Below are 12,760 nucleotides of genomic sequence, written 5' to 3'. Positions count from 1 at the left end.
ACAGAGTGTTCGAACATAACAAATTGCGTGCTCTATTAAAAGCCCTTTCCTGGCTGTCCCCCCCCCTAGACCCATTCGCGACCTTTACGTAGGAGCACGTGTAGCGGCTCTAGCAGCGTGCTCAATTTGGGAAGAAAGCTACCAAAATAGTTCAGGAGCCCCAGGAACGAACACAGCTCCGTCGTGTTACGGGGTCTGGTTGCTCTCTGGATCACTTCCGTCTTGGATGCAGTAGGGCTGATCCCGTCTGCTGCTATCCTCATCCCCAGGAATTCTACCTCTGGAGCTAGGAAGATGCACTTCGCCTTTTTCAGTCGCAGCCCTACCCGGTCCAGTCTGCGTAGCACCTCCTCCAGGTTGTGGAGGTGTTCTTCAGTACCGTAACCCGTGATGAGGATGTCGTCCTGAAAAACCACCGTCCCTGGAATCGACTTGAGGAGGCTTTCCATATTTCGTTGGAAGATCGCGGCAGCTGAGCGAATCCCGAACGGACATCTGTTGTACTCAAACAACCCCTTGTGTGTCGTGATGGTGGTCAGCTTCTTCGACTCACTCGCCAGCTCCTGGGTCATGTAAGCTGAGGTCAGGTCCAATTTTGAAAAAAGTTTGCCACCAGATAGCGTCGCAAAGAGGTCCTCTGCTCTCGGTAGCGAGTACTGGTCTTGGAGTGACACCCGATTGATGGTGGCCTTGTAATCACCACATATCCTGACCGACCCATCTGCCTTGAGCACCGGCACGATCGGGCTCATCCAGTCACTGAATTCAACTGGCGAGATGATGCCTTCCCTCAGCAGGCGGTCCAATTCACCTTCTATCTTTTCCCGCATCACGTACGGCACCGCTCTGGCCTTGTGGTGTACTGGCCTGGCGTCCGGGTTTATGTGAATCAATACCTTGGCCCCCATGAAAGTGCAAATGCCGGGTTGAAATAATGAGTCAAATTTGTCCAGGATCTATGAGCATGATACTCGCTCCACAGAGGAAATTGCATTGACATCGCCCCATTTCCAGTTCATGACAGCAAGCCAACTCCTCCCCAGTCATGAGGGACCGTCCCCTGGGACAATCCAGAGTGGCAACCTGTTCTCCGAATCTTTGTGGGTCATGACTACCGTGGCGCTGCCTAGCACTGGAATGATCTTTGTGTAAGTCCGTAGCTGTGCGTCAATCGGCGATAATTTTGGCCTCCTGGCCTTGGACGCCCACAACTTTTTGAACTGTTTGATACCCATCAGGGACTGGCTGGCCCCCGTATCTAGCTCCACTGATACTGGGATGCCATTGAGGAGCACTTTCATCATTATCGGTGGCGTCCTGGTGTATGAACTGTATACGTGCTCCACATGAACTCGCTGAACTTCAGCTTCCAGCGATTTCCCCCAGCGTTCATTTCTGCAGGTATTTTGCTCATCTCTGCAAACTCCGGCTGAGCGTGTGCCTCCACACCTCCAACATGAGCTGCTGTTGGAAACAAAAGGTCCCTTGCCAGTCGATCGTCCCTGACGGCCCCTGTGACTGTCCTTGAGTGCGCCATTAACAGGTGTTGATGGCCCCATTACTGGCCACATTGTCCTTTGCAAGGCGTGAATCGCCGTTCAACTTGCCATTGTCTCTGTCGAACTCCCCCTCTGGGTTCGACTACATGTTGGGGCATGCCCGACTGCCCTTGTCTGCCTGGAGAACTGTGTGCTGCTTTAACAATGTTGAATCTCTGTCCCAACCATTCCTTAACACAGTACCTCTCGTCTGTTCTGCTAGTGGCCATGCTCGCGTGGTTTAAATCCCAGTTTCTCGTCGCCATTGATATGTCCTTACTATACAGTATAAATGCACACAAGGCCCATGCTTGAGAGGTCAGTCTGTGACCTGTCCTTTATTCCTTAGCACTCAAGTGATGAAGGTGGGTGGAGCTTCCCCTTTTATACCTGAAGGTCCAGGTTAGGAGTGTCTCCCACAAGTTCACCACTTGGTGGTCATTGTTCTCACAGTGTATAACTTAGGTCAGATTATACATGGGTTACAATGCTGGTTGAATACATGACAAAAACACAGCATCAATTTCCACCAGTACACTCATGACACCCAGCTCTACCTCACCGCCACTTCTCTCGACCTCTCCACTGTTTCTAAATTAACACATTGCTTGTCCGACATCCAGTATTGGATGATCAGAAATTTCCTCCAACTAAATATTGGGAAGACTGAAGGCATTGTCTTCGGACCCCACCGCAAACTCCATTCCCGAGCTACCAACTCCATCCATCTCTCTAGCATCTGTCTGAGGCTGAACCAGATTGTTTGCAACCTTGGTATTATATTTGACTCTGAAATGAGCTTCCAACCACATAACCTCGCCATCACTAAGACCGCCTATTTCCACCTCTGGAACATTGCCCGACCCCGCCTCAGCTCATCTGCTGCTGAAACCCTCATCCATGCCTTTGTTACCTCTAAACTTAAAATTCTCATTCTTGTTTTCAAATCCCTTCATGGCCTTGCCCCCCCTTATCTCTGTAATCTCCTCCAACCTCCGAGATATCTGTCTCTAATTCTGGCCTCTTCAGCAGCCCTGATTTTAATCACTCAATCATTGGTGGGCGCACCTTCAGCTGCCAAGCCCGAAGCTGTGAAATTCCCTCCCGAAAGCTCTCCGCCTCCCTTTCCTCTTTTAAGATGCTCCTTAAAACATATCCCTTTGACCAAGCTTTTGGGCATTTGCCCTAATATCTCATGTGGATTGGTATCAAATTTTGTTTCATAATGCTCCTCTGAAGCACCTTGGGACATTTTACTACGTTAAAGGTGCTAAATAAATACATGTTACTGTTGTAATATATTTTCTTTGGGTCCTGTCACAGGTCATCATCTTTTACTTTGCCTAATGTCATAGAGCCAAGGACATAACAAAGAACCCTTTCACGTACTTGCAAAGGCTCCCCACAACTTCATGATGGTAGAATAAGTACTCCATCGGACTGTGGCTCAGGTGGACAGTCTGGTACCACCTGAGGCAGTAGCCGGGGAGGGGAATGGAATCAGTGGCAAGGATACAGAATTTTGTGATAGTGACCAAAGACAATGGCCTGTATGTTGCAGCCCCGACGGGTGCGTACGAGCCCGTAAGGGCCGCGCAGGTTCTGGTTTTTCGCGCAGGGAGCGCATGCACAAAAACCCAAAACTTGCGATCTATTAAGAATCTAGACAGATGATGAAGGAGCAGATGTGGCTGAGGAAGAGGGGCCTAAGTATAGATCCTTGGGTGACTCCAGAGTTAACAGAACAGGGGTGGGAAGAGAAGCCATTGCATAGGTAAGAGTGGAACCAAGCAAATGCAGTCCCCTCAAATGGACAACAAAGAGGCGTTGGAGGAGGATGGTGTGGTTGATTGGGTCAAAGGCTGGAGAAAAGTCAAGAAGGATGAGGAGGATGTCATTTGAGATAAAGTCTCCTTGGGCTGCTAGTCAGTGACCCCACAGGTTCACAATGAAAATATCTCGTTCTCGCTTTCAATTTTAGTCCTGCTGCTTCTCTGATCTTTTTCAGCCCTGTGATTACTTGTTTTACCAAGTATTCCAAGTATTTTTGTTTATATAAGTACAGATTTGTATTTTTAAAAAAAATCTTGCTCCCAGTGTTCGTTTCTTGTACTTCAGCTCCCACGCTGGTGATTTTGTTTAAACTCATGTTTGTGTGTTTTAAGTTTGCACATTCCAAAATTCTTATAGTCCCAAACCCCAAGAATTCATATATATTTTTCACTCATTCTCACACCATCAGACTCCTCTGTGGTCACCATTCACCATCAAACTTTCTGAAATCCCTCACTTTCCCCTTCTTTCTTATCTTAACAAATCTTGTACCATCCTCCAAATTTTAGCAGCACCAATCTCCCTGCAGCCGTCCCATTGTTTCCTCCTCTTTCCTGCTTCCCACCTCTCAATCCAAACTCCCAAACTATCCTTTTCTGACCATCCCATATTTGACGTCAAACTTGCATTCTGACCAGCACAGAAACTGACACCCAGACGAAATACAAAATTTTAGCAATATTTTTATTATACATATCTATAAATATACTCCATATAAATGAAATTAAATGCATGTTATATAAACATATACATATAATACATATGACTGGGGGGCAGTGCTGTGTGGCAGGGTCAGGTTGGTGGAGGACCTTTGTCTTACGTATGTTTAGTGTAAGGCCTATGCTTTCATACGCTTCGGTGAAGATGTTGACTATGACTTGGAGTTCAGTCTCTGAATGTGTGCAGACGCAGGCGCCGTCCGTGTACTGTAGTTCAACGATAGAGGTTGGGGTGGTCTTGGACCTGGCCTGGAGTCAACGAAGGTTGAACAGGTTCCCACTGGTTCTGTAGTTTAGTTCCACTCCAGCGGGAAGCTTGTTGAGTGTGAGGTGGAGCATTGCAGCGAGGAAGACCAAGAAAAGGATTAGTGCGATGATGCAGCCCTGCTTGACCCTGGTCTGGATGTCTGTGATGGATCCGTTGGTCAGAATCACGGCTTGCATGTCGTCATGGAGCAGGCGGAGGATGGTGACAAACATTTGGGGGCAGCCGAAACGGAGGAGGACGCTCCATAGTCCCTTGTGGTTGACAGTGTCAAAGGCCTTTGTAAGGCCTTGGGAGCATGTCAGCAAGGGGCGACATCAGCGACGAGGTTCAACGGCCTCCAGTGCGCCAGCACAATCTTCGGTCGCCTGAGGAAGAGTGTTTGAAGAATCCTCAAATCTGGCACCAAGCTCATGGTCTACAGGCCTGTAGTAATACCTGCCCTCCTGTATGGCTCAAAGATATGGGTCATATACAGTAGACACCTCAAATAGCTGGAGAAATACCACCAACGATGTCTCCACAAAACCCTGCAAATCCCCTGGGAAGACAGACACACCAACGTTAGCGTCCTCGATCAGGCCAACATCGATGCACTGACCACAGAGCTCCGTTGGGCGGGCCACATTGTTCGCATGCCTGACCCAAGACTCCCAAAGCAAGCGCTCTACTCTGAACTCCTGCATGGCAAGCGAGTCCTTGGTGGGCAGAGGAAATGTTTCAAGGACACCCTCAAAGCCTCCTTGATAAAATGCAACAGCCCCACCGACACGTGACAGGCCCCAAATGGAGGAAGAGCATCCGGGAGGGCGCTGAGCACTTCGAGTCTCGTCACCGAGAGCATGCAGAAAACAAGCTCAGGTAGTGGAAGGAGCATGCGGCAAACCAGTCCCACCCACCCTTTCCTTCAACGATTGTCACAGGTGGGATAGACAGAGACTGTAATTCCTGTATTGGACTGTTCAGTCACCTAAGAACTCACTTTTAGAGTGGAAGCAAGTTTTCCTCGATTTCGAGGGACTGCCAATGATGATGATATATACATATATAGGTATTATACAAGTATAGAAACTTGAGCACATAATCGAGTCTGACACGCCAATGCAGTACTGAGGGAGTACTGCACCATTGGAGGCGCCATCTCCCGATGGGATGTTAAACCGACATCCCGCCTGCCTTCTCAGGTGGACGTAAAAGATCCCCCTGGTACTATTCAAAAATGGGGAGGGGAGTATTCCCAGTGTCCTGGTCGATATTCAACCCTAAAACTGACTATCAGGCCATTATTTTATTGCTGCTTTTGAGTCCTTGCTGTGCACAAACTGATTGTTGTCATGTAGCAAAACATGGCAGCGAGAACGTTTGGTTGTATAGCGCTTTGGAATGTCCCGAGGTTGTGAAAGGTATATGTAAATGTGAATCTTTCTTTATATTTTAATATACTATTTCATTTGAATTTAACTTCCACTTCCCTTAAATCGTAAACACTGAATTATATAAAATGTTCCCATAATTTAATGCAATTGTTCCATAGAAGCATAGAAAATAGGTGGAGTAGGCCATTCGGCCCTTCGAGCCTGCACCGCCATTCGATAAGATCATGGCTGATCATTCCCTCAGTACCCCTTTCCTGCTTTCTCTCCATACCTCTTGATCCCTTTAGCCGTAAGGGCCATATCTAACTCCCTCTTGAATATATCCAATGACTGGCATCAACAACTCTCTGCGACAGGGAATTATATAAGTTAACAACTCTGAATGAAGAAGTTTCTCCTCATCTCAGTCCTAAATGGCCTACCCCTGGTTTACTATGTCCCCTGGTTCTGGACTTCCCCAACATCAGGAATATTCTTCCCACATCTAACCTGTCCAGTTCAGTCAGAATCTTAAACGTTTCTATGAAATCCCCTCTCATCCTTCTAAACTCCAGTGAATAAAGGTCCAGTTGATCCAGTCTCTCCTCATATGACAGTCCAGCCATCCATGGAATCAGTCTGGTGAATCTTCGCTGCACTCCCTCAATAGCAAGAACGTCCTTCCTCAGATTAGGAGACCAAAACTGAACACAATATTCCAGGTGAGGCCTCACTAAGGCCCTGTACAACTGCAGTAAGACCTCCCTGCTCCTGTACTCAAAACCCCTAGCTATGAAGGCCAACATACCATTTGCCTTCTTCACCGCCTGCTGTACCTGCATGCCCACTTTCAGTGACTGATAAACCATGACACCCAGGTCTTGTTGCACCTCCCCTTTTCCTAATCTGCTGCCATTCAGATAATATTCTGCCTTCGTGTTTTTGCCCCCAAAATGGATAACCTCACATTTATCCACATTATACTACATCTGCCATACATTTGCCCACTCAACTAACCTGTCCAAGTCACCCTGCAGCCTCTTAGCGTCCTCCTCACAGCTCACACCGCCACCCAGTTTAGTGTCATATGCAAACTTGGAGATATTACACTCAATTCCTTCATCTAAATCGTTAATGTATATTGTAAATAGCTGGGATTCCAGCACTGAGCCCTGCGGCACTCCACTAGTCACTGCCTGCCATTCTGAAAAGGACCCGTTTATCCCAACTCTCTGCTTCCTGTCTGCCAACCAATTCTCTATCCACGTCAGTACATTACCCCCAATACCATGCGCTTTGATTTTGCACACCAATCTCTTGTGCGGGACCTTGTCAAAAGCCTTTTGAAAGTCCAAATACACCACATCCACTGGTTCTCCCTTGTCCACTCTGCTAGTTACATCCTCAAAAAATTCCAGAAGATTCATCAAGCACGATTTCCCTTTCATAAATCCATACTGACTGGGTCCGATCCGGTCACTGCTTTCCAAATGCGCTGCTATTTCATCCTTAATGATTGGTTCCAACATTTCCCCACTACTGATGTCAGGCTAACCGGTCTATAATTACCCGTTTTCTCTCTCCCTCCTTTTTTAAAGTGGTGTTACATTAGCTACCCTCCAGTCCATAGGAACTGATCCAGAGTCGATAGACTGTTGGAAAATGATCACCAATGCATCCACTATTTCTAGGGCCACTTCCTTAAGTACTCTGGGATGCAGACTATCAGGCCCCGGGGATTTATCAGCCTTCAATCCCATCAATTTCCCTAACACAATTTCCCACCGAATAAGGATATCCTTCAGTTCCTCCTTCTCACTAGACCCACTGTCCCAGAGTACATTCGGAAGGTTATTTATGTCTTCCTTCGTGAAGACAGAACCGAAGTATTTGTTCAATTGGTCTGCCATTTCTTTGTTCCCCATTATAAATTCACCTGAATCCAACTGCAAGGGACCTACGTTTGTCTTCACATATTTATAGAAGCTTTTTCAGTCAATTTTTATGTTCCCTGCAAGCTTCCTCTCGTACTCTATTTTTCCCCTCTTAATTAAACCCTTAGTCCTCCTCTGTTGAATTCTCAATGTCTCCCAGTCCTCAGCTTTGTTGCTTTTTCTAGCCAATTTATATGCTTCTTCCTTGGCTTTAACACTATCGTTAATTTCCCTTGTTAGCCATGGTTGAGCCATCTTCCCCATTTTATTTTTACTCCAGACAGGGATGTACAATTGTTGAAGTTCATCCATGCGATCTTTAAATATTTGCCATTGCTTATCCACTGTCAATCCTTTTTGTATCCTTTGCCAGTCTATTCTAGCCAATTCACGCCTCATACCGTCGAAGTTACCTTTCCTTAAGTTCAGGACCCTAGTTTCCGAATTAACTGTGTCACTCTCCGTCTTAATAAAGAATTCTACCATATTATGGTCACTTTTCCCCAAGGGGCCTCGCACAACAAGATTGCTAATTAGTCCCTTCTTATTACACATCACCCAGTCTAGGATGGCCAGCTCTCTAGTTGGTTCCTCGACATAGTGGTCTAGAAAACCATCCCTAATACACTCCAGGAAATCCTCCTCCACCGCATTGCTACCAGTTTGATTAGCCCAATCTATATGTAGATTAAAGTCACCCATGATAACTGCTGTACCTTTATTGCACACATCCCTTATTTGTTTCAATTTGTCTCTATCATACAACCTCTCACATTCTCGACCCTTTATTCCCAACACCCAGTACAACTAATTCCATGTGATAAGACACCGCCCTCCTCTCCTTTCCGAGCACCTTGCCCTGAGCAAAGTTGTGACAGACAAGCCAATGGGACATCGGAGAAAGTCTTTGAGCTCTCGGCAACAAAAACCTGAATTACTAAATCAGTCCCTCCAACAACATGAGTCATACAACATCACAGTGCAGAGTGCTCATGTCCCCTCACACCCCGATACCACAGTGCAGGTCAGAGGCTGGGTATCCTGCAGCAAGTGTCTTGCCTCCTGACTCCCCAAAGGTTTCCACCATCTATAAGGCACAAGTCAGGACTGTGATGGAATACTCTCCACTTGCCTGGATGAGTGCAGCTCCAACAGTCAAGAAGCTCGACATCATCCAGAACAAACCAGCTTGCTTGATGGGCACCCCAGCCTCCACCTTCAAAATTCACTCTCTCCATCACCAGCGCAGCGCACCGCAGCTGAAGTGTCCCCCATCTGCAAGATGCACTGCAGCAACTCGCCAAGCCTTCTTTGGCAGCACCTCCTAACCCCACGACTTCTACCACCTAGAATGACAAGGGCAGTAAGCGCATGGGAGCGCCATTGCCTCCAGGTTCTCCTCCAAGTTACACACCATCCTGACTTGGAAATAAATCATTTCTCCCTCATTGTCGCTGGGTCAATATCCTGGAACTCCCTCCCTAATAGCAATGTAGGAATACTATCACATGGACGGCAGTAGTTCAAGGCAGCGGCTCACCACCACCTTCTCAAGGGCAATTAGGAATGGGCAATAAATGCTGGCCTTGCCAGCGATGCCCACATACCATAAACAAATTTAAGAACAAAGGGTGCCCGGGTGCTCTCACACTGACACCACAGAGCGGGATGCCCAGGTCATACGTTGACAGCACAGAGCGGGGTGCCCGGGACACCTCACACCCTGACACCACAGAGCGGGGTGCCCGGGACCCCTCACACCACAGAGCGGGGTGCCCGGGACCCCTCACACCACAGAGCGGGGTGCTCGGGACCCCTCACACCACAGAGCAGGGTGCCCAGGGCCCCTCACACCCTGACACCACAGAGCGGGGTGCCCGGGGCCCCTCACACCCTGACACCACAGAGCGGGGTGCCCGGGGCCCCTCACACCCTGACACCACAGAGCGGGGTGCCCAGGGCCCCTCACACCCTGACACCACAGAGCGGGGTGCCCGGGACCCCTCACACCAAGACACCACAGAGCGGGGTGCCCAGGGCCCCTCACACCCTGACACCACAGAGCGGGGTGCCCAGGGCCCCTCACAAAGAGCCGCCGGGTCACCGCAGTGGGTCGGACCCCCGCTCCTCTCCGGTGGGGCGGGGTGGGGTAGGGGACAGGAGGAAGAATCACCCCCCGCTGTCTCTGCTGGCAATGGTTGGGAGGATGGGCTCGAATCCCGCGGTCAAACGGCGACAGTTTGAGCCATTAATCCGGAACCCTGACATTCATTACCTGATTCACCACCGGTCCGCGTGACGTCAGCGCGCTCAATCAGGGGGCGGGGCCCTGTCCGCGAGACGTCAGCGCGCTCAACCTGGGGGCGGGGCTCGGGCCGCGTGACGTCAGCGCGCTCAAGATGGGGGCGGGGTTCGGTCCGCGTGACGTCTGCGCGCTCAAGATGAGGGCGGGCCCGGTCCGCGTGGCGTCAGCGCGCTCAAGCTGAGAGGCGTGGCGTGGCAGCTCGAGCCGTCCTTCCTGGTTTCTCCCCTTGCGCCCTGGGTCGCATCTCGAGAGCACTTCCTCAATCCGGTGCAAACCTTCAGGATACGCTGTGTCAGGACCAAATTTATAATTGTTTTTACAAAAAATAAAACTAGCTTGAGCAGTCATGTCGAAACCTCCACCTAAACCAGCCAAACCGGGTAAGGCACCTTTTCCGTTCATGTTGCTAAAAGTTATCAGTCAGAGAGCAATGATTTCAGACCTTTCTCCCAACGGGAACTCTCGAAAGGGATTTGAGGTTTTCTTTTAAGGTGTCAGTGTGCCTCTGAGCCCTCACTATAAGCTGCATCTAAACTGCATTTGCTTTTTTTTAATCTTACATTTTAAAGAAATTTTACTCGATATCCTTTTTTTTAAACTATAATCTCGTTTCCCAGTCATACGCTACTTTTGACATTTTCACAGCAAAATAAATTAAAGAGTTGGATATAAATACGGGTACGTTTCATAGTGTTACAGCGTTGGTTTCCTCTTCCTCTCCTCTTGGAGTAAGCACAGCCCAGTTCCATGGGTGGGGTGCAGAAGGAGCCAGCAGTACCTGCGATTGACAAGTTCACAAAACGTTCCCAGCTCCGCTCTGGTATAATATATACGCTATTTTTGTATTAAATACCTTCCCATTTGCATTATGCTTTATCATCTGTCGAGTCTCTCATTTCTAGTGTCAAATTGTGACCTCGTGTCAATATAAAAATAACTATCATCCAAGATCTGTTGGTTGAATGGTTCTGCAACATGTTTTTTCAAATGTCAGTTTGTAATTCTTCGTGCATGCACTTGTGGGTTACCACTAGGAACCATAATTGTGGGGTTCTGTTCAAATGTAACTTTAAAGCATTAATTTAACTAAATTTTAAGTGATTTACTCATGTAGTTGTGGAGTATTGTGTGCAACAACTGAGAGGGGTTTCTTTTGCTCGTGTGATGTAGACCACACTCTGAGTTCAAAAGTCCAATAGTTATATTTATTTGTCAAAATAAAATCTGATGCCACCTAAAACCAGTTCTTGAATCATGTAATTACCACTAAGTAATTTCAGACCAGCACTAGCTAGTCTATTGGGATCAAAGTGTCTCCAGACTCTCCATAAGCTGACCCTCCATCCACTATGATCAGGAGTATACTGTTATTGCTCAATAGGTAATCAAAAGCATGGCCTGGGACATACCAATAAGACCTCCTATTGTGTATACCAGATACTGTGACCTTGCTTGTGATGCCAAATGTAGTTCTTCTGTCTTCTGGAGGAACGATGATATAAGTTTTCTCGTGAGATTGTCAGTTTTAAACCCGTATACTGGTTTATTTTATATAAAATATCAAAATGAACAGAATACAATTTTCATAGATTCACCTGTTATTGTAACAGAAAAAATAATAAATTAAGAATACTTTCATTGAAATGGGCTTACCTCACTTGACAAGTGCTGTTTAAGTTACGGATCAGCTTGCTTTTACTGCCAGTCAAAATGATCTCAAATCAAACCTCACCACGGCCCCAACTCTCACCCCTTGCCATGGTTTGAGAGCAATAACGCCGAAGTTGCCTGTTTATTTAAGATTCATGATGAATGAAACCCATTCTAACATTACATATGTGAATATCTCTAGGGGGTGGCGAATGAATCCCATTATTTCTTTTATTTATTATGAGAAACCATCATTATCATCATAGGCAGTCCCTCGGAGTCGAGGATGATTTGCTTTCACTCAAAGTGAGTTCTCAGGTGGCTGTACAGTCCAATGCGGGACCTACCGGCTCTGGCAAAAGTGGGACAGACAGTCGTTGAAGGAAAGTGTGGTCAGAGAGCCTAGCTTGAACCACGTTTCTTCCGCTGCTTACGCTTGGTTTCTGCTTGTTCTAGGCGATGCTCTTCCTCCACTTTGAGCGGTCTTGGGCCAGGAATTCCTAGGTGCCGGTGGGGATGTTGCACTTTATCAAGGAGGCTTTGAGGGTGTCCTTGAAGCATTTACTCTGCCCACCTGGGGCTCGCTTACTGTGTTGAAGCTCCGCAAAGAGCACTTGGTTTGGGAGTGTCGTGTCGAGCATGTGGGCGATGTGGCCCGCCCAACGGAGCTGATCGAGCATGGTCAGTGCTTCGATGCTGGGGATGTTGGTCTGAGCGAGAACACTGATGTTGGTGCGTCTGTCCTGCCAATGGATTTGCAGGATCTTGCAGAGGCAACGTTGGTGGTACTTCTCCAGCGCTTTGAGGTATCTGCTGTAGCAGACTCCTCAAAGAGCTGGAGAAGTACCATGTCTCTCAGTCATCTAGGAGGGCGGGTATCACTACTGCCCTGTAGACCATGAGCTTGGTGCCAGATTTGAGGTCCTGGTCTTCAGTCGGGTCAGGGACGGAGTGTTTGAAGGCGGTGTTGGATCTCATCGTCAATGTCTGCTCTTGCTGACAGTAGGCTCCTGAGGTATGGAAAATGGTCCACCTTATCCAAGACCTCGTCGTGGATTTTGATAATTGGGGGGCGGCAGTGCTGTGTGGCGGGGGCAGATTGGTAGAGGACCTTTGTCTTATGGATGTTTAGAGTAAGGCCCATGCTCTCGTACACCTCGG

The 12,760-nt window shown here is 47.9% G+C and overlaps 2 protein-coding genes across 4 annotated transcripts in view; one reads left to right on the top strand and one right to left on the bottom strand.

Annotated features, from left to right (window-relative positions):
• LOC139265645 (nicotinamide riboside kinase 1-like) overlaps positions 1-9,952 on the bottom strand; it is a 97,995-nt gene extending 88,043 nt beyond the window's left edge. For all 3 annotated transcript variants that reach the window (XM_070882823.1, XM_070882851.1, XM_070882841.1), the window contains exon 1: positions 9,920-9,952. The gene's annotated coding sequence lies outside the window, so the exon portion shown is untranslated. The remainder of the gene's footprint in view (positions 1-9,919) is intronic.
• A 191-nt stretch (positions 9,953-10,143) lies between these two features.
• ostf1 (osteoclast stimulating factor 1) overlaps positions 10,144-12,760 on the top strand; it is a 113,626-nt gene continuing 111,009 nt past the window's right edge. Inside the window, exon 1 of the mRNA XM_070862402.1 lies at positions 10,144-10,329. Coding sequence (XP_070718503.1) covers positions 10,296-10,329 — 34 coding nt within the window. The 5' untranslated portion in view covers positions 10,144-10,295. The remainder of the gene's footprint in view (positions 10,330-12,760) is intronic.

This window comes from Pristiophorus japonicus, chromosome 1 (assembly GCF_044704955.1).
Source record: "Pristiophorus japonicus isolate sPriJap1 chromosome 1, sPriJap1.hap1, whole genome shotgun sequence".
NCBI classification, from domain to species: Eukaryota; Metazoa; Chordata; class Chondrichthyes; family Pristiophoridae; genus Pristiophorus; species Pristiophorus japonicus.
Note: the sequence above shows the minus strand (reverse complement) of the source record. Positions and strands in the feature narration are given on the sequence as shown.